At 37.5% G+C, this 24,144-nt stretch overlaps 2 protein-coding genes and 1 long non-coding RNA gene across 11 annotated transcripts in view; 2 read left to right on the forward strand and 1 right to left on the reverse strand.

The window, feature by feature from the left end:
- Positions 1–576, forward strand: part of LOC129644777 (uncharacterized) — a 35,135-nt gene extending 34,559 nt beyond the window's left edge. Inside the window, exon 2 of the long non-coding RNA XR_008710981.1 lies at positions 276–576. This is a non-coding gene — a long non-coding RNA (uncharacterized LOC129644777). The remainder of the gene's footprint in view (positions 1–275) is intronic.
- Positions 577–3,221: 2,645 nt separating this feature from the next.
- The window catches only part of CGGBP1 (CGG triplet repeat binding protein 1), a 101,226-nt gene continuing 80,303 nt past the window's right edge, over positions 3,222–24,144 (reverse strand). The window contains exons 1-3 of one of the 3 annotated variants that reach the window (XM_055567853.1): positions 9,970–10,183; positions 9,213–9,384; positions 3,222–7,288 (exon numbers count right to left, since the gene is read on the reverse strand). In XM_055567853.1, coding sequence (XP_055423828.1) covers positions 6,766–7,269 — 504 coding nt within the window. In that variant the 5' untranslated portion in view covers positions 7,270–7,288; positions 9,213–9,384; positions 9,970–10,183 and the 3' untranslated portion in view covers positions 3,222–6,765. Of the gene's footprint in view, positions 7,289–9,181; positions 9,385–9,969; positions 10,184–24,144 lie in introns of those variants that run through there. The other 2 variants (XM_055567852.1, XM_055567855.1) reach the window with 2 other exon arrangements.
- Positions 10,356–24,144, forward strand: part of ZNF654 (zinc finger protein 654) — an 84,831-nt gene continuing 71,042 nt past the window's right edge. For 3 of the 7 annotated variants that reach the window (XM_055567845.1, XM_055567842.1, XM_055567843.1), the window contains exon 1: positions 10,356–10,671. In XM_055567845.1, the coding sequence (XP_055423820.1) occupies positions 10,483–10,671 (189 nt within the window). In that variant the 5' untranslated portion in view covers positions 10,356–10,482. Of the gene's footprint in view, positions 10,672–13,684; positions 13,749–16,051; positions 16,157–24,144 lie in introns of all 7 variants that reach the window. The other 4 variants (XM_055567846.1, XM_055567847.1, XM_055567848.1 and 1 more) reach the window with 4 other exon arrangements.

Consider the following 24,144-nt stretch of genomic DNA (forward strand, 5'->3'; position numbering starts at 1 on the left):
TCTGTGTGTGTGGCACAGATAACATGTGCTTGTTTTAAGTCAACATACAAGAGTGTGTAAAACAAGGTAAATATTGCCTCCAGCCCCATTCAATACCACCACTTGTTAGTAATCTTAATCTGAATCATTTGGTGTGTTTTTTTTTAAACCACATAAAAACATATTGTGCTTTGCATAACATTGTTTTTTTCCTCCAAAATACACTTTGTATTTATATATGTGTGTGTATATATATATAAATTTAACATTGTGTCTCTTTTAATCTATTCTTTTAGATCACTTGAATAGTGTCATGATGGTGGGCTGCCATCTGTGGGGTCGCACAGAGTCGGACACGACTGAAGTGACTTAGCAGCAGCAACAGCATGGCTGTGTCATAATTTTTGAACCATTCCAATGGCAACTCACTCCAGTATTCTTGCCTGGAGAATCCCAGGGACAGAGGAGCCGTCTATGGGGTCGCACAGAGTTGGACATGACTGAAGCAACTTAGCAGCAGCATCAGCCAGTACTGCTGGATTCATAGCACTTGCAGTTTTTTTATGATTATAATATTAAAATGAACTTTTAAACGTTTATCTTTATACATTTGCTATTTTCTTTCTGATATATTCATAAAAGTGGAATTTGTTAGATTAAAAGGAATGCATAAAATTATTATTACTACTGAATAGGTACTAAATGAGCATAGTAAGAAAAAAATAAAAAAGTCACTGTGTTCTATTACATACTGATTCCTTGTATGCTTAAACAGACAAGATTGTGGAATCTGTCATCTGATATACACATCAACTCAGGAGGTTGGATCATAATCATCATTAGTTAGTGTCTAATCGATGAAGTACACCAGTGACTATCTTGATATCCAGTATTCAATGACACGATTTATCATGGGCATTGCAGGAAAATGTGGCAGGTTCTTATATTACAGCATTTATGTTGGTCGGTCCCATTGTTTAATAGGGCTTCCTTGGTGGTTCAGATGGTAAAGAATCTGCCTGCAATGCAGAAGACCCTGGTTCTATCCCAGGTTTGGGAATATCTCCTGGAGAAGGGAATGGCAACCCACTCTAGTGTATTCTGGCCTGGAGAATTCCATGGACTGAGGAGCCTGGTGAGCTACAGTCAATGGGGTCACAAAGATTTAGACATGACTGAGTGACTCACACTTTCACTTTCACTGTTTAACAGATTTTAATATAGAAATTCATATTTTATGGATAAAACACACTACCAGATTTTCAAAGGATATGCAGACAATTTAATTTGCAAATTTTCAATTTTTATTGCTTCTGTACAAAATAAGACTGGGACAATCAAGATAAAATCAATGATAAGTGTTTTGTTGGTAATTTACTAGTCTTACAAGGAATTGGTTTAAAGAGGTTGGCTAGAAAAGACATGCACTCTTCCACTCTTCTGCCCTCATCGCTGTGTTGTGGCAACAAATCTTTATTTTCTCTCATGTATCCCCAGTGGCTAGAGTAGCTTCAAGCACACGATAAGAACTAAGTACTAGTTGATTGCATATTACTCGTGTTTAACCAAGAACTTGAAGCCATGAACTTTTATGATTCCAACATTTAAACAAGAGTGCGCCAAGCGTTCATCCTTAGTATACATATAAAACAAGTGAAATCAAGTAACATGATGGAAGTCATGCCATACATATAAAATGCATCACAAGTCCTGTTCTATTTGCTAGTTTTAATCTTCACTGGGCTAGGCTAGCTAGTCTGATCCCAGGAACATTTTTGCATCATGAGATACCATATTATAGGTGCATGCTGCTGCTGCTGCTGCTGCTGCTAAGTTGCTTCAGTCGTGTCCGATTCTGTGCGGCCCCATAGACAGCAGCCCACCAGGCCCCACCATCCCTGGGATTCTCCAGGCAAGAACACTGGAGTGGGTTGCCATTTCCTCCTCCAATGCATGAAAGTGAAAAGTGAAAGTGAAGTCGCCCAGTTGTGTCTGACTCTTAGCAACCCCATGGACTGCAGCCCACCAGGCTCCTCCATCCATGGGATTTTCCAGGCACTGCAGTGTGTTGCCATTGCCTTCTCCGTTATAGGTGCATAATACAACTCAATTTACAAAGAAAAGGAAACTCAAAAGCACATACATTCAATTGGTTTACATTTAATAAAGGTTATGATGAGATTCTTTAGGCAAAATGAAGATAAGTCTCTGATGGTTTGGAGATACTAAACTGGAAACAAGAGTATTGACAAATTTCTTAAGGCCCTACCTACCATTTTGACTTCAGAAAAAAAAACAATTACTTTATAAATTCACCGAAAAGTCGAAGTCACTCAGTCGTGTCCGACTCTTTGCAACCCCATGGACTATATAGCCTGTTAGGCTCCTCCGTCCATGGGATTTTCCAGGCAATACTCGAGTGAATTGCCATTTCCTTCTCCAGGTGATCTTCCCGACCCAGGGATGGAACCCGGGTCTCCCGCATTGCAGGCAGACTCTTTACCGACTGAGCTGCCAGGGAATCACCAAAAACATAAATTCATTAATATTTTACAAATAGCAGTAAATAGGACTATTTGCCCTCAAAACTATGTAAAATAAGACAGTTTCCACTTCTATACATTTTCCTCCAGTGCTGAATAAGGATAAGCAAATCTTTCAAAATCCCACTAAAACTTATGAGATGCAAATTAGGCCCTTGTCTTCCATTGTTAGTATTTCTAAAGGTAGAAAATTATAGTATGTTTCCAATTAAAAGTACTGATTAAGTGTATTTAAATATTACCTATATAATTTTAGGGGAAAGGGGCTATCTGTAGCTATGATGTGAATTTGACAGAATATATGCTTTGATACTGGGGGTAAGGACCAATAATCTTTCAGAGATGTAACTCGTAGGAAAATAAATCTATACTCATAAAATTTTATTATCTGTTGGAATTATGAAATACATGCTGCTGCTGCGTCACTTCAGTCGTGTCCGACTCTGTGCGACCCCACAGATGGCAGCCCACCAGGCTCCCCTATCCCTGGGATTCTCCAGGCAAGAACACTGGAGTGGGTTGCCATCTCCTTCTCCAATGCATGAAAGTGAAAAGTGAAAGTGAAGTTGCTCAGTCGTGTCCAACTCTTAGCAACCCCATGGACTGCAGCCCACCAGGCTCCTCCGTCCATGGGATTTTCCAGGCAAGAGTACTGGAGTGGGGCTATTGACCCACAAAACAAAACATGCTTTCAAAAAATTCTGAAATAATTTTTGAAATTTATTTCTAAAAGTCACAGAGACAAAACTTTAAAAGCAACAATTTATACTAAGTATACATGCATGAGCAAAAAAAATAAGCAAGGGAATACACAAATGAACATAGTAAAATTTTAATGAATACAGTATTCTGGATATAAGTAGAATACCACTACGTAAGAACTGTATTTACCTCAGAAATCTATGGTAGTATGGATTGAGATAAACCAGGCTTAGGATAGTCACTTCACTATTCACATTTTAATCAGGGTGGACTAGAAGCCAAAACATTTTAGGCTAAGATTTTCAATTAAATTATAGAATGAATTTTCTATTTAATAAACATGTTTGAAAGTGATCTGTACTCATTTAAAGGCAGCTGGGGCAAGTCAAACCACAGAGAGCCCTTACAAAGACTAAGCACCAAATGACAAATTGTGGCTTTTGTTTTGGGCCACCTTACAGTTTTTTAAAATGTATTTTCCATTAACATTTACATACAGATTCTTTCAGGCAAAAGATCTGACTGTGGAACTTTCTGCTTGAAGATCTTGCCAACTGTCACTTACAAAGGTTTTTAAGCAATGAATACTTCTGAACAATCCCAAGCCTATACTTAATTGGTTACAGTTTTAAGATGCAGAACTTTAAAGTATTTTGGTCCCTGAAAATTCATTAGGGCCAAATGCCTTAACTGGAAGTAGCATTTGTTTAAAATAAAATAAGTCTTACTCAAAGATGATAATGAATAAAATAACTATTTAGGTTCCAATACGCAATCTTTCTAAATTTTCACCCTGTAAGAAATGATTATAATGTCTTTCAGGCTTGCTATATGCCCCGGAGAATCAAAAGAAACCAACAAGGAATTTAACATTTCAACAAGTTAGGAACTATTTACTGTAAGCATATAGTGAAATTCTGGAAGACATACTACCATACTTTGAGAAAACGCTATTTTAACAGGTAAGCATGTGTTGAAGGCAGTTTATAAATGAAACGTAACAAATCTTATGTTTATGCATACAACTTATAAAATAGAAAAAAAAATGTGCTATTTTTTTCCAATAGTATAGCATCACACTAACACTATAGTTAAGATTGAAAGCGTCTGTACACATGTCCACTACACGCCACTGCAGCATATGCCTCTTAGTCTGTTCATTATCCAACGTATGCCAACCATGGTTTCACAGATTTGTACCAGTTTGAGCAGGCTAACACAATCATTCTGCCTTATCTATTTAACTATGAAGTAAAGTTAACCAGTTTCAGGGAACGAAAAATTTCACAATCAGTAAAGAAACATATTAAACCTCCGCAACAGGATGAAAAACGCTTCTAAGGACATGATATAATCCTAACAGGAGGATAGATTATGCCTCTAGATACAGTGAATGTGTGACAAGTTAGGAGCCTGGAGAAATACATCAAACTATAGGGGACCTAAATGATTACCAAATTAGTTTTAACTACTAAATACTCAAATGTGAATTATTGGTTTTTCTGGTACATCATCATCCAGTTTACTGCTGAGGACTACTCAGAGCTGTTCTGCCACTACGTGTTTGCTGTTAGTGCAAATTAGTATCTACATAGGGAGCTGTCTGATTCATGAGTCTTGAAAAAATTAGAATGATTGTTTATCTAACCTTATCTTTGTATTCCAAAAAGAACGCTATAAAACTCAATTATTTTCCTAGCTTTGTTGATCTTGTACCATCTTAGATAATTCAAATCAAACATGGTTGCCTGCAAATCTTTTATTAGAGGAAGTAAAAACAAAGTACATTTTGGTTGTTTTGCTGCTGGTCTCCTCTTGCATGTGCTCTATCAATGAGAGCACTATTCTGGGCGTTAATTGTGCTACTTTAACGTAACTGAACATGAGAAAATCTGGTAGCTCGAATTTTGACAAGTGATTTTTTTTTTGGTGGCAGGCTTATTTAAAAACAACCAAAAAACCTCACATAAATCTAAAATCAGATGGGCACTTTGACAACCCAAACTAGGAACTTAAATCTACCAAAAAAGATATAGAAAGCTGTTTCTGAAAAACATCTTTTTCTTACTCACTTTGGCTTTTTTAAAATGAAGATTTGTGGTAAAATGAGCTCAAGGATAGCTCCCTCTACATCACATAGGGCATCAATTATCAGTACTTTAATAGAAATATATTTTATAAACCCTTTTAACTTGAATGTTTTCAAAGAATTTAAGACTTTTTTCTTAAAGCTCTAGTCCAACTTTTCAGCTGTTCAATTTTTAAAAAATATATTTTGGGTATCCAACAAAGATGACAACTGGGCTAAGCTACTTTAATAACCTTACAGGATAGTGAAGTTCAGATAGAGCTCATTTCCTGAACATGGTTGACCTTTAACAGAACTGATTTATTTCCTCACCCAAACAGTTATGCAGGATACTGCCAGATCGCCACTACAAAAAAACCTTGCCAGTATTTCTAGACAATGGTTTATCACCTATGTTTAAAAACCTTGTACCACCAGAGGCAAAGCATGTAGAAGTGAAAGTAAGTAAACTTATTTCTAGTCTATTTATCTAAATAAACTTTTATAAAATCATATGGAAAATTAACGCATAAAAAGTAATCTCCTTATTATCTGATTTGTCAGCCAAAAAGTAATTGCTAATTCTCTGTAAAAACAGGAAACTCAATCATAAAACATCTACTTGTTTAAATGAAAATGCCAATCTTGAAGTCTTTTAATACCATGACATAAAAAAAGAAGTCTGCAAATTAAGGATGACACTTGAAATGAAAGCTATGTTTCAAAAATCTGTTTATAGTTAGAGACTAAAATCATATCACTGCAGAATTCCCAGTGGCTTTGGCACTGCCAGTAAGATTTCAGTCTTTTGGTCACTTGAAGCTGCTACTAAATACAACAAGAAGCCTTAAAAAAAAAAAAAAAAAAGGGAAAAAAGACAGTGAGGAACTGAAGGATAGTTAAGGTAACTATATCATATACAAGTAAAGCACAGTCTGCAATAAACAGTCTTTTTCTGCTAGGAATCTGAAGATGTAAGAATAGTTTCCCACCCTCCCTTCTTTTTTGAGGATCCTATAATCAGGGAAATAATTTCTTTAAGTTACTGTGAGTGGTATTGCCTGGCAGCAGCTTCAATTTCCTAAGCTAGTCATCAATCCAAGTAATTAAGTAATCTCACAAGGAATAATTATACATGGCAACAGGGTAAAAAAGCAGGGCAGTTCTTCCATGCACAAACATTTCAGGAGAAAAACCATCAATTTTAAAGATAACCATCAGGTTTCAGGTATCCTAGCACACTCTAAACCCTAAGTTTTGCTTTACACCATTGGTGACTAAAATTAACAATACATTTTGCAGTGAGTTTTTTCTTTTTTTTAATTTTTTGCCTGCAACTGTATATACATTGCAAAACTATTCTGCATCACATGATTTAAAATGAAATAAATATAAAAATGAACCACACAATCAACACATAACTTTTAATACTCCACATTATTTATCTTGATCACAATGGTGGTAACCTCCTTGTCAACAATCTTGTGAGTTAAGGAGCTGATTCTCATTCTCGTATCCATCAGGCAGGTATGCTCTCCTCAGTTGGTCTGACTTGGGTATGGAGCCTCCATTCTTCACATGGCGAGACAGGAAAGCACGGACTGCTGGATGATCAGCCTTCTCAAGTGGGATATTGGCTTCCAGGCACATTTTCACAAAGTCCTGGATAACACTGACTTTCTCTGTTTGCGCAGTACTGTTGCACTGAAGCGATGCAGTTAGAGGCCTCTGCTTCTTTCTCACATTCTGCTCTTCAAATTCTGCCTTCCTCTTGGTATGAGTCTTTGACTTGAGGTGGTCACTAATGGCAGACTTGCGAACATGATTCAGAACCACATTGCAAGAAGTGCAGAAGAGCTTTCCTCCATCTTCGTGCAGCTCACCTCCAAACTCAGTGACTCGATCCAGGGGGGTCACATACAAAGCAGTCTTAGAACGGTTTCGGGCAGGTGGTGCTGTTACTACAAATCGTTCCATTCTGACTTTGAATGGGGTTCTTTTAAGACAAGAGAAACAAAGATAAGTGTTATAACACTTCACGCAGGAAGCAAAAATAAAAGGTAGGTTTAAACATTTTAAGATTAAAGGCTTCAGAAAATTTAATTCAAATTATTATTAATAGACTTGTCTATTAAGTTTTAACTTACCTGAAATATGTTAAGGGAAGGGAAAACCAGAGCAAATTACTAGTAACAACTAAGTCCATCCCTTGATTTTGATGACATTAAATTCTAACCATTAAAAAAGAACTCCAACTATCATACATGTCACTATCCTTTAGAAAAATCTAACCACAGGTCTACATTAATGGTATCAGTTGTATGAATCTCATCTAATTTAGATGTGTGTTCAATTTTAAAAGAACTTTGTTCCTGTCACAATTCTGGAGCAACAGATTTTAGGAAAACAACTGCAAGGAATTATGTACAAAATTTATTCAAACAGGTGAGCCATTAAGCTGGTATAATTCTATATGGAGATGAATATAATTTCTAAAGTTCTGAGAATAAAGAAAGTAAAAGTCAAGAAAGGACACAGGCCAAATGTGATTAAAAGCAGCAACAATGACATTAAATTTTACAGTCAAAATATAGAGCTCAAATTAGTCATTTTTAATGTATATACGCCTCTACTAAGACACCTTTCCAAAAGGTGATGATAGTCAAGCTATGGAAAGTAGCTTTTCTAACACTTTTGTTTACATCAAACAGTAATGTTTACATTTGCTAATATTTATTTCATTTATTAACTATTAAGTTAGATCAAAACTAAGAACTTAACACAGTATCTCGTACATGATGGATGCTCAATCACAATTTGTTTGATATGGGATAATAAGTGATCATTTTCACAAATATTTAACTCAGAAATAACTTAATAATTTCTCAATTTATCCCAACAACAGATTTTTCTGATTATTGCCAAAATCATAAGGTTATGGCCACTGAAATCTTGAGATAACAAAGGTTGTAAATGATAACCATTTGTTGGATTAAACTCTTAAATTAGTCCAGATAAAAGAAACTGAAGTGAATTTGATAGATTTCAGGACGGAATTCTGTTCCGTTTAAATAAACTAGAGAAAAATTCCCAGGTGTGTTCTGAAGAACTATGCTTTATGAGCATAATAAAAAACATTGGAGTATTCCATTAATCTATGCTACAGAATTCACAGCTGATTAATATGAAATCTCTCTCAAAAGAATTTATGTATTAGACACCTGTGGACATAACCTCAGAGACCTCAACATTTCCCAGTATTCTTGGAAAGTTTAGGCTTTTAATAGGTTTAATTCTTTTTTTTTCCAATAAAAATCTGTTAAACCAAGGCTTTCATGTGTCAAATATTATTTAGGCTATAGGTTTTCAATTGCAGAAGACAATTCCTGCGTACTTAACAGTGAATTACCACTACACATATTTGTACTTTATGGTATGTGTTGTAGAATCTTATACCAAGTCAGTCCCAATTATAATGAATGGTTCCAACCTCTTTATGGAAAACATTACATATTTGTGACTAGTGATGCTTAAATCATTCTATGTTTAAAGTCTATCTTTGGATTTCAACCTGTAAACAATTACCTTGTTCGTTATTCTCTGAAGCATAAAACACGCAATCACTTGTGTTAGTATGAAAGGCCTATTCATTACAAAATCTTGTAAGTTTTTTAGTACATTTTTGTTACTGCAGAGGCAAGTATCTACCCAGTAGAGGTTGCTCGAGTTTACAGAACCGAAGAACAAAAGTGTTTACCATAGAAGTAAAGATATTTTAAACGAGGAAGTTAAAAAGTAAGGCCAGTAATTGGCCAACAAAAGAAAAGAAGCAAATCATTTACTGGATAAAAATAAAACTCATCAGAAGTTTTCAAGTTTAAATGTTTACCGGATGAGTTTCGTTTTTTTCGTCTTGATACCTAGCAGTGAAGGGTCTCCAGCGCAAAACCAAAGACGCATTAAATCCTGGCACTTTCCGTTTGTTCAAACCCGGATATGCCTTCAAATCAGTTTTTCAACAAGTGGTGATGGGGAAACAGTTTCTGGGCTTGCACCCTATTTTCCCTGAGGTGCTGGGAAGTCATGCCTTTACTGTAAAACACGAAAAACAAATGGAAAGAAAAAATGGAGGGGGGGAAGAAGAGTGGATGAAAAAAAACGAAGAACGTCCACAACAGCCACCACGCAGGTGTGTTTAAAATCATCCTAGTTAAGTCCATAAATCCGGATCCCAACGTTTACCCCAGCTCTCCTCAGCCCAGTCCCTCCTCAGTCGTCCGCCCCGATCTGAGCCTCCTCGAGTGCCCCAGCCCCAAGGATCGGGAGGAGGGAAAGGCGGGGCTCGCGACGCTCCCGGCGTCTAGACTCCCTCCTCCCGCGCGTAGCCCAGCACGCCGGCGTCTCACCGCCCCTGCCCGCTAGCTGGGCAGGGCCGAGTCCCAGCTGCCGGCCGTGGGCCCGGGAACTCAACAGCCGAGTTGGCGGCAGTCTCAAGGGAGGAGGCGGCAGGCGCCTGGCGGAGGCGGCTGCTGTCAGGTTTCCCGTCCCCTCCCTCTTCCTCCCGCCGACAACGGCGCCCCGGCCCCGCCCCCGGCTCCCGCTCGGGACGGAAGGCCCCGGGCCCAAAGCCCGCACCAACGGCCGGGCCCACCCTCGGCCTCCCTAGCTCCTCGGTACCGTAGGATCTGGGCCGTCGCTAGGGGAAGTGGACGATACACGGCCGGAAAGGAAAGGAGGAGGAAGAATAGGAGGAGCAATAGGGAGAGGGAGGAGGACCAGCCGCCGCCGCCACCGCCGCCGTCGCCGCCGCTGTTGCACGAACGAGCCCCGCGGCGGCCGCCGTGTCCCCCGCCGCGCCCCGTCCTCCTGTGCTGCCAGTGGCAGAGCTCGTAGGCGGCCCCCAGCAACCGCCGAGCAACATTGACCAACGGACTGCAAGTCTATCAAACAGACGGCAAATTTGACCAATAGTGGTAGAAGGGCGGACATGTGCATGATTGGCGGCTAGCGTCCTCCAATGAAAACCGGGGGCGTGGGTGGGCGGAGCCGGAAGTAGAGCTAGCCGAGAGGCCCCTGTCCGGCTGGGGAGGAGAGAAGGGGGAGGGAACTAGAGGAGGAGGAGGAGGTTAGCCGAGGCAGCTACAGCGGCGGCGGCGCAGGGGTTGGTACGCGCTGGGCGGCGAGAGCCTCATGGCGGAGGAAGAGAGCGACCAAGAGGCCGAACGCCTCGGAGAAGAGCTCGTGGCCATTGTGGAGTCCCCGCCAGGCCCAGCCGGCCTTAGAGCTGCGAGCGACGGCAGAGGCGGCGCTGGCGGCGGCAGCTGCGGTGGTGGCGGCGTCGGGATCAGCAGTCGGGATTACTGCCGACGCTTCTGTCAGGTGAGGCGCCCGTCGGCCGCCCGCCCGGACTTGTCAGCGGTCCTGGGCCTCCCTGCCTCTCCTACTCTTTTCGTCTCCGAATCTGGGCTGTGTCCGGCGCTCGCGCCACCGGCGCAGCGAGGAGCGTTGAGGATGAAGCTCCCCCCTCCACCTATCCGGCTTGGGGTGGGGGGCGGGGAGCGGGTTCGGGATGACTCGCTCAGGTTTAGGGTTGCGGAGAAAGTGAGAGTTTGTCCCGGGTGGAGGGGTTGTACCGGAGGGTCAGCTGGCAGGAAAGCTCTGTACTGACATGCCTCCCCTGCCCCAGACAGACCCCTTTCTGCCCGAGGGTCCCGCCTTTCTTGTGTTTCCTATCCTGTTTCTTGTCACCTCATTTGGAGTCTCTGGCAACATATCTTGCCTTTTCTTCTCCGCCCCTTGCCCCCCGTATTCTCCCCTTTTTCGGATATGGAAGGCGTGCCATCTCTCTACCGCCCCCTCTCCTGTCATCGCCACCCCTCCCCCTCTGCTAGGGTCTCCTGTCATCCCCTCACGAGATCCCGCTGGGCTAGTTCTCCAGTTGGCTTAGGCGCTGACCCACAGTGATTTAGTTACTTTTTTGGGAGGTGGGGCTAAGGCCATGGGATTGTCATCTTTCCTTTTCTTACCCCTTTCCCCTATACACACAAGCTCTTTTCTAATAAACTGCTAATAGAGAAAGTAGCTTTCCTGAAACTATTGCTCTGGTTACATCACCACCACCCCCTCTTCCTTTAAATTATAGTGTATTTTATTTAGCCTGTGAAAAAAAAACAACAAAACAGTGTCTGAACAGTGACAGTAAATTACTTACTTGGTCGACAGCCACAACGATTTGATGTATTTAGAACGTTTAAGCATAATCAAATATTAAAGTACCATATTTGTGCAGGGGTAGAATTTATGTAACCTATACATTTACATCTGCATATATTTATAGTTTAACATTTTGTTCTCTTTCATAGCACTATTATTTTGCAAACTCTTGGGAAAAAATTTAATTGCTCCTTTTCCATCTCATTCCTTTGTTTATTATCTTGGATGTATAGGATTCAAATCTTGGTTCCACTACTAGCTGTGTTATCTTAAACAGATTACTTAACCGCTTTGTGCCTTAGTTTCTTTACCTTCAAATCCGGATAGTAATTAAACGAGTGAATATGTAAAATCCTTTGGATCCTTTACATATTAAAGTTAGCCATTAATTTCATTCTGGTAGCAAGTAAGAAATAAAGCTAAGCAGAAATGAGCATCGTGTTTGCTGAAATTTGATTTTATGTCTTTCCAAGCATTGAGAGATTGCTTAGAAAAAAGGGTGGGGTTGACATTTTCAGGGAGATTTCATCCCCCTCTTCTCCAAAATAGATAAGTTTGTTTGATGGTGGAAATTGTCTTGTTATATGGGATATGTGAGTTTTCTTTGGCATTGTTCTCTATTTAACAACTTTCTTAAAAAAACATTTTTTTTTTGTATTGACATTCAGAATTTAGAGGTTGTGTCTTTACAGAGCTTGTCCTCTATATTTTACATGTAGAAACCATGTTTTCAGTAGATTATTTACCTGTAGGAGTTTTAAACTGCTGTAAAATTATGTTACAATTGATCTTTTTAATAGCATCACAGACAGAAAGTATCTTTATCTATATTTGGCTTTTTATATCATTAATGAGCATCTTGGCTTTGGTTACATTTAGCTTTGTAAATTTATTTGCTGTAGAATGCAAAATTTAGTTTGAGGGCCAGAACATTTTTGGAGAACTTTTAATTACTTTCCTTCTATTTCTTGAAACTAACTTTAAGAACAAATGAATAAATTTAGCTTGTGAAATACAGTGTCTGAATAGTGACAGTAAATTATTTTAAGAACAAAAGAAGTTGACTATTTTATAAAACCCCACTACATCCTAAAATATCCAAGGAAATAAAAGTAAACAGGAAGAGCTTTATATTGCTAAATTATGAGTGTTATACTGACATGCTTTCATGTTACCAACTTTTACCTGAAATCTCATAACATATTTTATAATACTCTACATTACCAAAAGATCTCTTCTTAGGGTTCCTATCCTGGTTCCACCTTGCAGGTGAGCTTTGTGAAGTATTTTTTTGTGTTAAAACTTTAAGATGGAATAAAAGATTACCTGAATTAAGTTGCATTTAAGACTGATTAATAGAATTCTAGTATAATAATTATGCTTTATTTGCTAGTAAGGGAATACAATGTAATTCCTAAAGATTGTTTCTTTTTAAATATTTGGTATCCTAATATTCGCTAAGGGTAACTTGCCTTCATTAGTAAATTACTAGTTGTGAGTAATCCATAAAATGGATAACACGTACTTGAGTTGGTGACAGTTAACTCAATATATGAATTAAACACACAGCCTTGTAAAGTTGAGAAGAAAGGCTCTAATTTTTCTTCCTCCTATTAGAGAGAAATATGAATCAAAATTTCTTGGCAGTTAGTTGTGTGGATGAAAGGAGAGGAAGGAACACTTCTTTTCAAGAATAGTTTTGTGTCTTACCACAGGCAAGAGTAAAACAGAAGACTGTAGATAATAGAAGTGAAAAATTATGCATGCACTCAATGCATTTGATGATAAACTTTCTATTTGAGAAACAATACTAGTAATTTTAAATCTCAAACTAAGGGGATAATCCCTTAGCCTATAACTGATTTTTGAGATGTTGGATTTGGGAGACTGAAAATGTTCTTTTCCAGTTGCATTGGAATTGGCCCTTAGCTGATATTTAATTTGGGGATGAAAGGAAGAGAAATGTAATTATTGAGGGCCTATTAACTCTTAAGGCCTTCATATAGGTCTTGTTACGCAAGTTATATTGTTGAAATTGAGGCCTGAGCAACTTAATTTGTCAGGTGAACAAGCTGGGATTTTTGGACCCAGCCTTCAATTTCTTCTGAACTATAGATTGAAATTACAAATGAATCCTCAAATAATTATAAAGTGACTTATTTTTTTTTTTTTGGTCAAGTTGCACAAGAGAGAAGAAAAACTTACTGAAGAACTCAGGGAATAATGGATGGAAAATTTTTAAGGTATTCTTTCATTATGCCACAGTATAAAAAATATTCCAAGTAACAGTTAATTATCTCTGATTTCTTAGGGGCTGTGAACATGTCCCCCATACCTGAAGGTTGTGGTAATTCAACTTAATTTTGTTGCTAGATACATTGAAAATCTGTATCACAAATTATAAATTAAGTAAGTTAAAGATACCCTTCTTAGTTCAGAGCTAGAATGGATATAGTGAATGATATATAAGTATTTCTGAAAGCACTTCAATATGTTGATTAAAATAGACTTTAAAATCATTTCTTATTATAGTGGGGTTAAATAGCCATCCCATGAGGATGTCATAAGTATAAAATGAGAGAATGAACATAAGGTTCTCAGTACTATACCTAGCACATAGATAGGCTTAAATAGATAGAGGCTATTAATATTTCTCACATGTGAAATCCTCTGAAGGTTTAAGAGGAACATTAGAGATAATCTAATCTGTAGGTCACTTTAAGTTTGTATCCTGCAGTAAACCTGAGAGGGAATTTAGAAATGTTACAATTCTAAATTGTTAACTAGAAAAGCCAAATGTTCCTAATGAAGCACTAACTGATTTGCAAAAATGACTATATTGTTTTTCAGATTTTATTTCTTGTAGCAGACATTGGGCAATGTCTGGAGCTATTTGTGATTGTCTTACTTGGGGGCTTGCTACTGGCATCTAGTGTGAAGAGGCCAGAGATTTTGAGCATCCTGCAATGTACCGGGCAGCCCTAACAGCAAAGAATTATCTGGTTCATAGTGGTCAATAGAATCATCGACAGAACTATCTGGTGCCAAAGTTGAGAAACCCTGCTATAACCTTACTTTGGAACTCTTAGTGGATACTCTGTCTTGAAAGAAAGTATTTAATCATCTCATCAAATAATTTTAAGCAGCTAGTGTGCATCCTGGGTAGCAAGAAGGGCTTCCCAGGTAGCTCAGCTGGTAAAGAATCTGCCTGCAATGCAGGAAACCCCGGTTTGATTCCTGGGTTGGAAAGTTTCCTTGGAGAAGTGATAGGCTACCCATTCCAGTATTCTTGGGCTTCCCTGGTGGCTCAGATGGTAAAGAATCTGCCTGCAGTGTGAGAGGCCTGGGTTCAATCCCTGGGTTGGGAAGATCCTTTGGAGGAGGGCATGGCAACCCACTCCAATATTCTTGCCTGGAGAATCCCCATGGACAGAGGAGCCTGGCGGGCTACAGTCCCTTGGGTAGCAAAGAGTCCCACCCAACTGAGCAACTGAGCACAGCACAGTGTGTAACAGGCACTTTAAACAGATAAACAATCTAACAGAAAAAGAGTTCACTTCATAGTTTTACAAACTACATGCTCATGCCTCTTTAAATTAAAATTTAATTGTTTTAGGAAAATACAAACCTATCTCTTAGTCTTGGTATAAAGTTCACATAATATAGTTTCTTGAGCAGTTACTAGGAGTATAATAATACATTTTTACTATTCCTGGAATTATTTTTTGATTTAGTTTTATGTTTTGCATGTGCTTTGTTTATTAATAAGTCATATAAGACTTAAAATTGAGTTATTGCATTTTGCTGCTAGAAGTTCAGTTCAGTTCAGTTGCTCAGTCATGTTCAACTCTTTGCAACCCCATAAACCGCAGCACAGCAGGCCTCCCTGTCCATCACCAACTCCCGGAGTTTACCCAAACTCATGTCCATCAAGTCAGTGATGCAGTCCAGCCATCTCATCCTCTGTCGTCCCCTTCTCCTCCTGCCCCCAATCCTTCCCAGCATCAGGGTCTTTTCAAATGAGTCAACTCTTTGCATGAGCTGGCCAAAGTATTGGAGTTTCACCTTCAACATCAGCCTTCCAGTGAACACCCAGGACTGATCTCCTTTAGGATAGACAGGTTGGATCTTCTTGCAATCCAAGGGACTCTCAAGAGTCTTCTCCAACACCACAGTTCAGAAGCATCAATTTTTCGGCCCTTAGCTTTCTTCACAGTCCAACTCTCACATCCATACATGACTACTGGAAAAACCATAGCCTTGACTAGACGGACCTTTATTGGCAAAGTAATGTCTCTGCTTTTGAATATGCTATCTAGGTTGGTCATAACTTTCCTTCCAGGGAGTAAGCATCTTTTAATTTCATGGCTGCAATCACGATCTGCAATGATTTTGGAGCCCCAAAAAGTAAAGTCTGACGCTGTTTCTACTGTTTACCTGACTTAAATAGTTTAAATGAGTACATATTTATTTCTCAAATGAAAAGTCTTGAATGGTTAGTAGGAATGATATGGTAGCTTTATCATCATTTGTTCTTTCTTATTAGTCATCTTTATCGTCTATCTCAAGTTCGCCTCATGATCCAAAATAGTTGCTGAAGTTCCAAGCATCAGATCTCAGTTCCATGTAGCAGGAATGGGGTGTCTCTGGGGTAAGCCAAAAACATCTTGCTGTAAATTCTACTCAGTAGCTTTGATTTCCATCTTGTTAGCTAGTCCCATCTGAAAAGAATGTTAGGATATATTTTTGTATTTTTCTCCTGGATAAACACGTGCCTATGATTCCCTTGTGGATCAGCTGGTAAAGAATGTGCCTGCAATGCGGGAGACCTGGGTTTGATCCCTGGCTTGGGAAGATCCCCTGGAGAAGGGAAAGGCTACCCACTCCAGTATTCTGAACTGAAGAATTCAGTTCAGACTAAGTCCATGGGGTTCCAAAGAGTCTGACAGGACTGAGCGACTTTTACTTTCACATGATTCTGTTAATAAAGAAGGAAGAAAATAAGAATGGATATTGTAAAGGCAACCTTTTTTTGTTTGTGTTTTTATTTTTCTTTTTCCTATTTTGCCATAGATTATAATAAAAAAAATAGTGGTCATACTCTTGTCCTGTTCCTTCCCCACGTAGTCCCCGGAAGTAGTCACTTGCAATTCTTTTATCAAGTATGATGTTTACCTCCATGTTATTTATTTATTATAATTATTGTAATAATGAAAAACAAAACAAAGTGAATCCTAGACCTTGTTGGCTGTATTTAGGGAGCCAAATACTTTGCTATTGTTTATGCTTTTTCTTTCCCCCTGGAGAAGGAAATGGTTACCCACTCCAGTATTCTTGCCTAGAGAATCCCATGGACAGAGGAGTTTGGCAGACTATAGTCCATAGAGTTGGACACGACTGAAGCAACTTAGCAGTATGCTTTTTTTGGTTGACTTTCAGGTTAACTTTCAATTCTTTCAATTATGAAAGGTTGACTTTCAGCATTCAGTTCGTTCAGTCGCTCAGTCGTGTCCGACTCTTTGCGACCCCATAAATCGCAGCACACCAGGCCTCCCTGTCCATCACCAACTCCCGGAATCTACCCAAACCTACGTCCATCAAGTCAGTGATGCGTTGAATACTACTAATTGTTCATAATGACATTATTTGTAATAGCACATTATTAAAAATTAGCTAATAACAAAAGTTAGGAAAATGTTAAATTTAATGGAATCCTTTCTCCTAACAGTCATGTGTTGTTGTTTAGACTCTTGTGATCCCATAGAATATAGCCCTGCCAGGCTCCTCTGTCCATGGGATTTCCTAGGCAAGAATATGGGAGTGGGTTCCGATTTTCTTCTCCAGTGTCTCTTCCTGACCCAGGGGTCAAACCCATGTGTCCTGCCTTGGCAGGCAGATTCTTTACCACTGAGCCACCTGGGAAGCCCCTAAGAGTCATTGTTTAAGTGATATTTATTCATATGGGAAATTGTTAGTCGCATTATAACAACAGAAAAAGACACTGAAGGCAGGTGATATCACTTTTGTAAATAAAAAGACCAAAAAAAAAATCAAATTGTAAACAGTGGATAATTTATTAGTGATATGTTTATAGATGAATATTTTTCTTTACATTTACTTTATTTTTTTGTGTTTGCTTCATTAAATCTACTATCTTTATAATCAGAGGAAAAATAAAATATAAAAAGTACTTTTTATTTTCTCCCTATTTCACAGATTGCTTATTTTCTGTGAATAAATGCAAGAATATTTTGAGCATGATGAAATTTGAACTCCTTTGTTTCTCAAAAATATGTGAAATGCTTTTTTAAAAAAATGAATTGGTTTATAATTTTAGGTTGACCAATGACAGCCTAAACTTAAATAACTTCTTTATATACAGTCCTGCATTAAAATATATATTCATTACTGCTTTCTAATAATCACCCATAACATTGGGTTAAAGAAATTTATTTCAGTTTTTGTAGATAAAATGGTAGAAGAAAATACTTTTAAATGAAGTCATTGCTTTAAAACTTTGAGTGATACCATTATTTTACAGTTCTGCCAAACAGACGTTAAGGCACCAATTGTACTGTTATTGTTGGCACTGATCTTTATTTTCTTGCCAAAATTTGATAAACTATACCTTTAGCAATTACAAATAAAAGCAAAAAAGAAAACTTTAAAGAAAGATATGGTAAAAGGTGTATATGGTGAGGTATTTGAAAAATAAAACATCAATAAAATATGGTCAATTAATATGCTATTTAAAATGTATATTGGGACTTCCCTAGCAGTCCAGTGATTAAGACTCCATGCTTCCATTGCAGGGGGCATGGGGTCAATCCCTGGTCAGGGAACTAAGATACCACATGGCTTATAGCCAAAAGTTGTTGTTTTAATAAAGTATATATTAATATGTAATGAAAAGGATATTTGGCCATTTGAAATCTAATATAATTTATTAAAATACTAACTCTAGTTATATTTTTACAATACCTAGTCTGATTTGGAGAGTATTTTTAAAGTTTGTAATTTCAAAGGAATCTAATACAAGGAAGTCTTCAGCTTCCATGTAATATGTATCACCTTTATTTTTTAGCTTATCTCTGACAGGTTGGTTCATCATTTCAGTGGTAAACTCTGTTCAGTAATAGGTCGGCTCTCTGGGATGAGAGCCAATCAGCATCACCTGTTTAGCACTGTGGTGGAACACTTGGTGGCAACTAAATATGAGAGGAGGTCAATCTGTATAATGTGTGACATAAGATCCTAAACTTCAGTATATTGACACTCATATACCAACCACTTAATACCTTCAATTCCCCAAAGCAGTGGTGAACGTGAAAAACAGTTGAAAGGCTTTGTGTTTAAACAGTAGAAAAAAAAGTGATTGATGTTAGGGTTGATGCTTATTGTTTATAAAATTGGCCCTCCATATCCATGGCTCTACAGCCCCGAGTTCAGCCAACCAGAGATGAAAAAATATTGGGGGGAAAATTCCAGAAAGTTCCAAAAAGCAAAACTTGAATTTGCTGCACACTGGCAACTATTTACATAGCATTTACATTGTATTAGGTATTTAAGTAATCCATAGATGATTTAAAGTATTCGGGAGAATATGTGTAGGTTATATACAAATACTATACCATTTTAAATGAAACACTTGAGCACCTGCAGATTTGGTATCTGTGGGTGGGGTAGAGGTTGTGGAAATGATCCTGGAACCAGTCTCCCAAATCCTGATGAATGACTATATAAGGCATTGGTCATAGAGTGATAATCAAACAGGCACTGTCCCTGTTTTAGTGTATAGCTATAACTTTGATCAGGTCTATGAAGAAAAAGTATATATAAAATGCAGGCGCCTGCATTCTCGGGCAAGTTGACTTTGACTGAGATTCTTTGCTTTAGTTTGAACATGTTGAATTTAAGGTGTCTCCAAGGAGAGATCTTAAAGATGATTGGCTTTACATAATCCGGAGCTCAGAAGTGAGGTCTGATCAATCATAGTTGTGTGGATGGTATTTGAAGCCATGCATGTGAATGAGCTCACATAAAAAGATAATATAGAGAAAAAGACTTAGAAGTGAAGAAACTCCACAGTTAAATGGCCTGATAGAAATATTGACACTTGATAAGTCTGAGAAAGATTAAAGAACTTGGAGAAAACCAGGTAACTATGGTGAAACAGAAGATAAGAATGAAGGATGAAGTGAATGGTAATTGGCATCGAAAACTATTGAGGTCCAACCATTGAATTAACATGGAGATCTTTGGTGACTTTAAGCAAAGCTCTGTTTTCATGTAATGATGGGAGCAGGAGTCAGACTGGAGTAGTTTGAGGAGTGGGAAGCAAAGATGTAAATAGTAATATAGATAATTTATAAAGGAGATGGGAAGATATGGGTGGAAACTGGAGAAATTGTGGGTTGAAGGTGAAGTTTTTTTTTTTTATTTTTCCTAAAATAGTTGAGAATTTGTTGTGCTTAAAATTGGATGAGAATGATTCATTTGAAAGGAAGAAATAATGAAAGAAGAGATAATCTGTAAAATAAGATCCTAAAAGGGAAAGGATGACAAGATTCAAAGCACAAATGGAAGAGGTGCTTTGTATAGGAGTTTTGGGGTAGGTGGAAGCTTCATCTCTTGAGAGTATATGGGGGTGGTTAGAGATTTAAAGTGAACAGAAGTCTAAAATGGTAGCTTCTTAAAGAGATAGATTTAATTGACCTGCAGAACCATTTGAGTTTGCTGATTTTGAGAACAGAGTGACCATTAGTCTGTATTTTTGTTCCTCAGGGCTTGTCTGGGTAGGTAAAGGCATGGAGAACTTGATTAGCTGTATTTATTCAGTGTTGAGTGATACACTATAATTGATTAGTTAATTAACTTTGAGAGAGAAGGGGACATCCTCCTTTTCTGGCTACGTTTATGGTAAAACAGAGAAGTGAAAAGAGAAAGAAATTAGAGAAGTAGTTGTATCAGTAGATATTAATAGATGGGTACACAACATTGTTCTTTGTACCTTAGATATGTGTGTATGTATTTGATACTCTGATAAAACATGTACACAATTTACTAATACATAGTTCTATAACTGGAGTTTACTAAAATTAACCCATATCTGTTTTAGTTACCCTGAAGTTAAAACGTTTTAAATATTCACTAACCACTTGTCAATGATTTGCTCTGTGTGTGTTATATTTTTAGTTATCAGAAAGGTTTACTTATTTTATTGGAGTTTATGAATATAAGTGATATTTTGAGTGTTTTCTGTGTGTCAGATACTGTGATAAGTGTTTTACCTCTTCTGTCTCATTTAATCCACTACCCTATGTGGTATGTGCCATTATTCTCATTTTAAAGTTTAGAAAATTTTAGACTAAGAGAGATTAAATGGCCTAAGTCAGATTGGAATCTTGGCCAGTCTGTCAAGAGCCTGTATACTTAACCATTCAAGTATACATATATATTATATCTAGGAATAAGCATTCAGTATCTATTATAGTATCTGTGCATATATATTGGTATATACTATACTTAAGCAATTATTGAGTGGAAGTAGTGATTTAAAAATACTCAAGGCAGCAGAAACTAAAGATGTTCATGAATGCGAAAAAGAGAAAAAAACTAAACTTAAGCTATCAGAAGTTCTCTCTAATAAGTGATTTTCAAACTTTTTATTTTTTCCCCCAACCCACTTGAGTGGGATATGCTTCTCTCTGAAGCAGTGGCTCACTTTAGTGGTCATTTTTAAAATGCAAGAGTTAGTGATGATTACAAACCAGTTACTTCGTGTTATTACCTAGTAGTTTGAAGGCTGGAGGGTTATGGAATATATTTCAGATGTTTTTCTTAATGATTAAAATTTTAAAGTTTGTCTCTCCATATTATTTAGATTAACCTTGAATATCTTGAAATTTTACTAACGCAGAGCAGTGGCTGTGCATTTTTAGACTTTATTATCCTTTGCCATGTTTTGGAAACTTGCCAAAGATCTCTCGGGTTATAGAACTCATCAGTAAAGTTGTATTCCATACTCATGAGGGTGTGGTGAAATGGATATCTCATGTTCAAATGATGGGAGCAGAAATCACCACAAGCTTTCTGAACCATAATTCATCAAAATAGATTACATTAAAAATAATTTGTACTTTTTGACTTACAACATTAATTTCTAAGAAATATAAATTTGGATATAAAGCAATTCATCATAATATTAACTGTAATTAAAGGAATGAGTTGAAAATGAAAACGGAACCAGAACATCTAAAACAGCTGAACATTTTTCAACCTCATAAACTATTCAGCCTTAAAAAATGTTCTCAATGACTAGGAAGATAAAATATACTGATGAAAAAATTAGGTGGAAAAATTTGTTTGTAGGAAGACTATACAGTTTGAATATAGGCTGGTCCATTCTCACCAGATGCACTGTATTTTAGAGGGGGGTGGTGCTGTAAATAAAAATCAAATGAGCTACTTCACTAGAGACAGGATTTCTTGAAGATAAACTATAGGAGTCATTTGTGACTTCAGGAAGTCTGTGAACTCTAAAAGTATTTGCAAAAGAAGTGTACTTGCATTTCCTTGGTGAGCAAGTGTAAAGTTTTTGCTTTTTTATCAGATTCTCCTAGGAATTTCAAATCTTACTAAACAAACACAGACCACAGTCATTCAGACACACCAACAAGTTATGAACCTTTGCTGCAAGCCATTGTGACATAAGCAACACTGCCTGCTTTTGCAAATAAAAATTTATTGGACTTTGCCCGTTCACTTCTGTATTTTCTATGGCTGCTTTCATGATATAACAGGGTTAAGTAGTTGAGATGGACAATGTGTGGCTCATAAACAGCTTTCTGGCCTTTTCAAAAAAAAGTATCTCAGCCCCTGTGCTACTTTCTTATTGATTCCTTTCTATTATCCTGTGAGATAGGTACTGTTTTTAATCGTCATTTTATGAATGGCACAGATGAGACTCAGAGGTTAAGCAACTAACCCCAAGTCACACGCTAGAAAAGAGAAATTACCAAGATGTTAATAGTGGTTATATGTGGGCAGAAAATGATGGATGATTTTTTTAATAATCCAGATTTACTACAGTGAGTGTATATAATTTATCAAGAGGGGACGCAGTTGAAAAAAAAGTAGAACTGAGTTAGAATCTTAAAACTCATTCATCCTTTTTTATTATTTTAATTTCTTCCATTTCATCCCGTGCTTGTGAAGAGCAGATATTCAATTTCTGCTTCCCTTTATGGGACTTAACTCTTACTATACAGTCCTTTCTTAACTTAATTTTTTTGAAAAAAATATTCTATTGGTAGTTTCTTTAAAACTCTATATTAACTGAAGCCATTTTGTCCTTTAACTCCTTTTTTTTTATTATTGTTTTAAAATTGTATTATTTTGAATTGCTAGTCTTTTCTTTTATTATAGTTGATGTACAGTGTTGTACCAATCTCTGCTGAACAGCAGAGTGACTCAGTTTTACACATATATACATTCTTTTAAAATATTATTTTCCATTATGGTTTATCCTAGAAGACTGGATATAGTTCCCTGTGCAATACAGTAAGACCTTGTTGTTTATCCATTCTATATGTAATAGTTTGTATCTACCAACCCCAGATTCCTGGTGCATTCCTCTCCCCTGTCCTTCTCCCCTACTATAAGTCTGATCTCTATGTCTGTGAGTCTAGTTCTGTTTTGTAGATAGGTTCATTTGTGCCATGTTTTAGATTCCACATGTTTTGCCCTTTAACTCTTAAGATTCTTTGTATTCTCTTTATATTTTGAACTTAACTTCAATAACTAGTAAGTGCTCATAACTTAATAGGTATTTATAAAATGCTGCATATATGCCTGTCTGACAGTATATATATATATATAACTTATTTTTTCTTAATATCAATCTATTGAATTATCCTTAATTATCTTAGGCATAGATCTAGGTACATAAAGTGTTGTAGAAGGTATTCCTAAAAAACAAAACAAAACAAAACAAAAACAACATTGGCTGTGTACTATGTGGAAAGTTTCATCCTAATGATTATAGGAGATTAAAGAAGGAAAAGTTCACATCCCCTTCCTTCAAGAAACTGTATCATTTAGTAAGGGAGAAAAAGATTATCTGACTGCTGTAACCACTGTCACGACCTTGATCCAAGCCATAGTCATCCTTCCTCTGGGAAATTTATCTCCCTGCTTCTAGTTTTCTTGGTTCTTTTCTCCACATAGCCAAGTGATCCTTTTAAAGACATAAGAGTGAGGTCTCTTCTAAACTAAACCTTCCATGTTTTTCTGTCTTAGGGTCAAAGCCAAAATTCTTGCAGTGGACTGCAGGTCTTCATGATCTAGCCTCTGTCTAGCTTTTTAACTTGTCTCCTATTACTTTTTGTCTCTGCTACTTACCTTCAGCTACTCTAGTGTTTTTGCCCCCTCCTTCAGCTTGAATTAAGTATTCTCCTGCCTCTTGTTATGTCTGCCAGAAACACTTCATTTGGATCAAATGAATGGTCTCCTATGATTAATTTCACTAAGAGAAATTAAAGACTAGAGTCCCAAACAGGTTACGATACCAAATTTCTGCCTTCCTGGAATATTGCTTAATCAGAGCCATTGTGCCTGTCTGGTTAGGGCTGGGGAGTT

The sequence above is a fragment of the Bubalus kerabau genome, chromosome 2 (genome assembly GCF_029407905.1).
Source record: "Bubalus kerabau isolate K-KA32 ecotype Philippines breed swamp buffalo chromosome 2, PCC_UOA_SB_1v2, whole genome shotgun sequence".
NCBI classification, from domain to species: domain Eukaryota; kingdom Metazoa; phylum Chordata; class Mammalia; order Artiodactyla; family Bovidae; genus Bubalus; species Bubalus kerabau.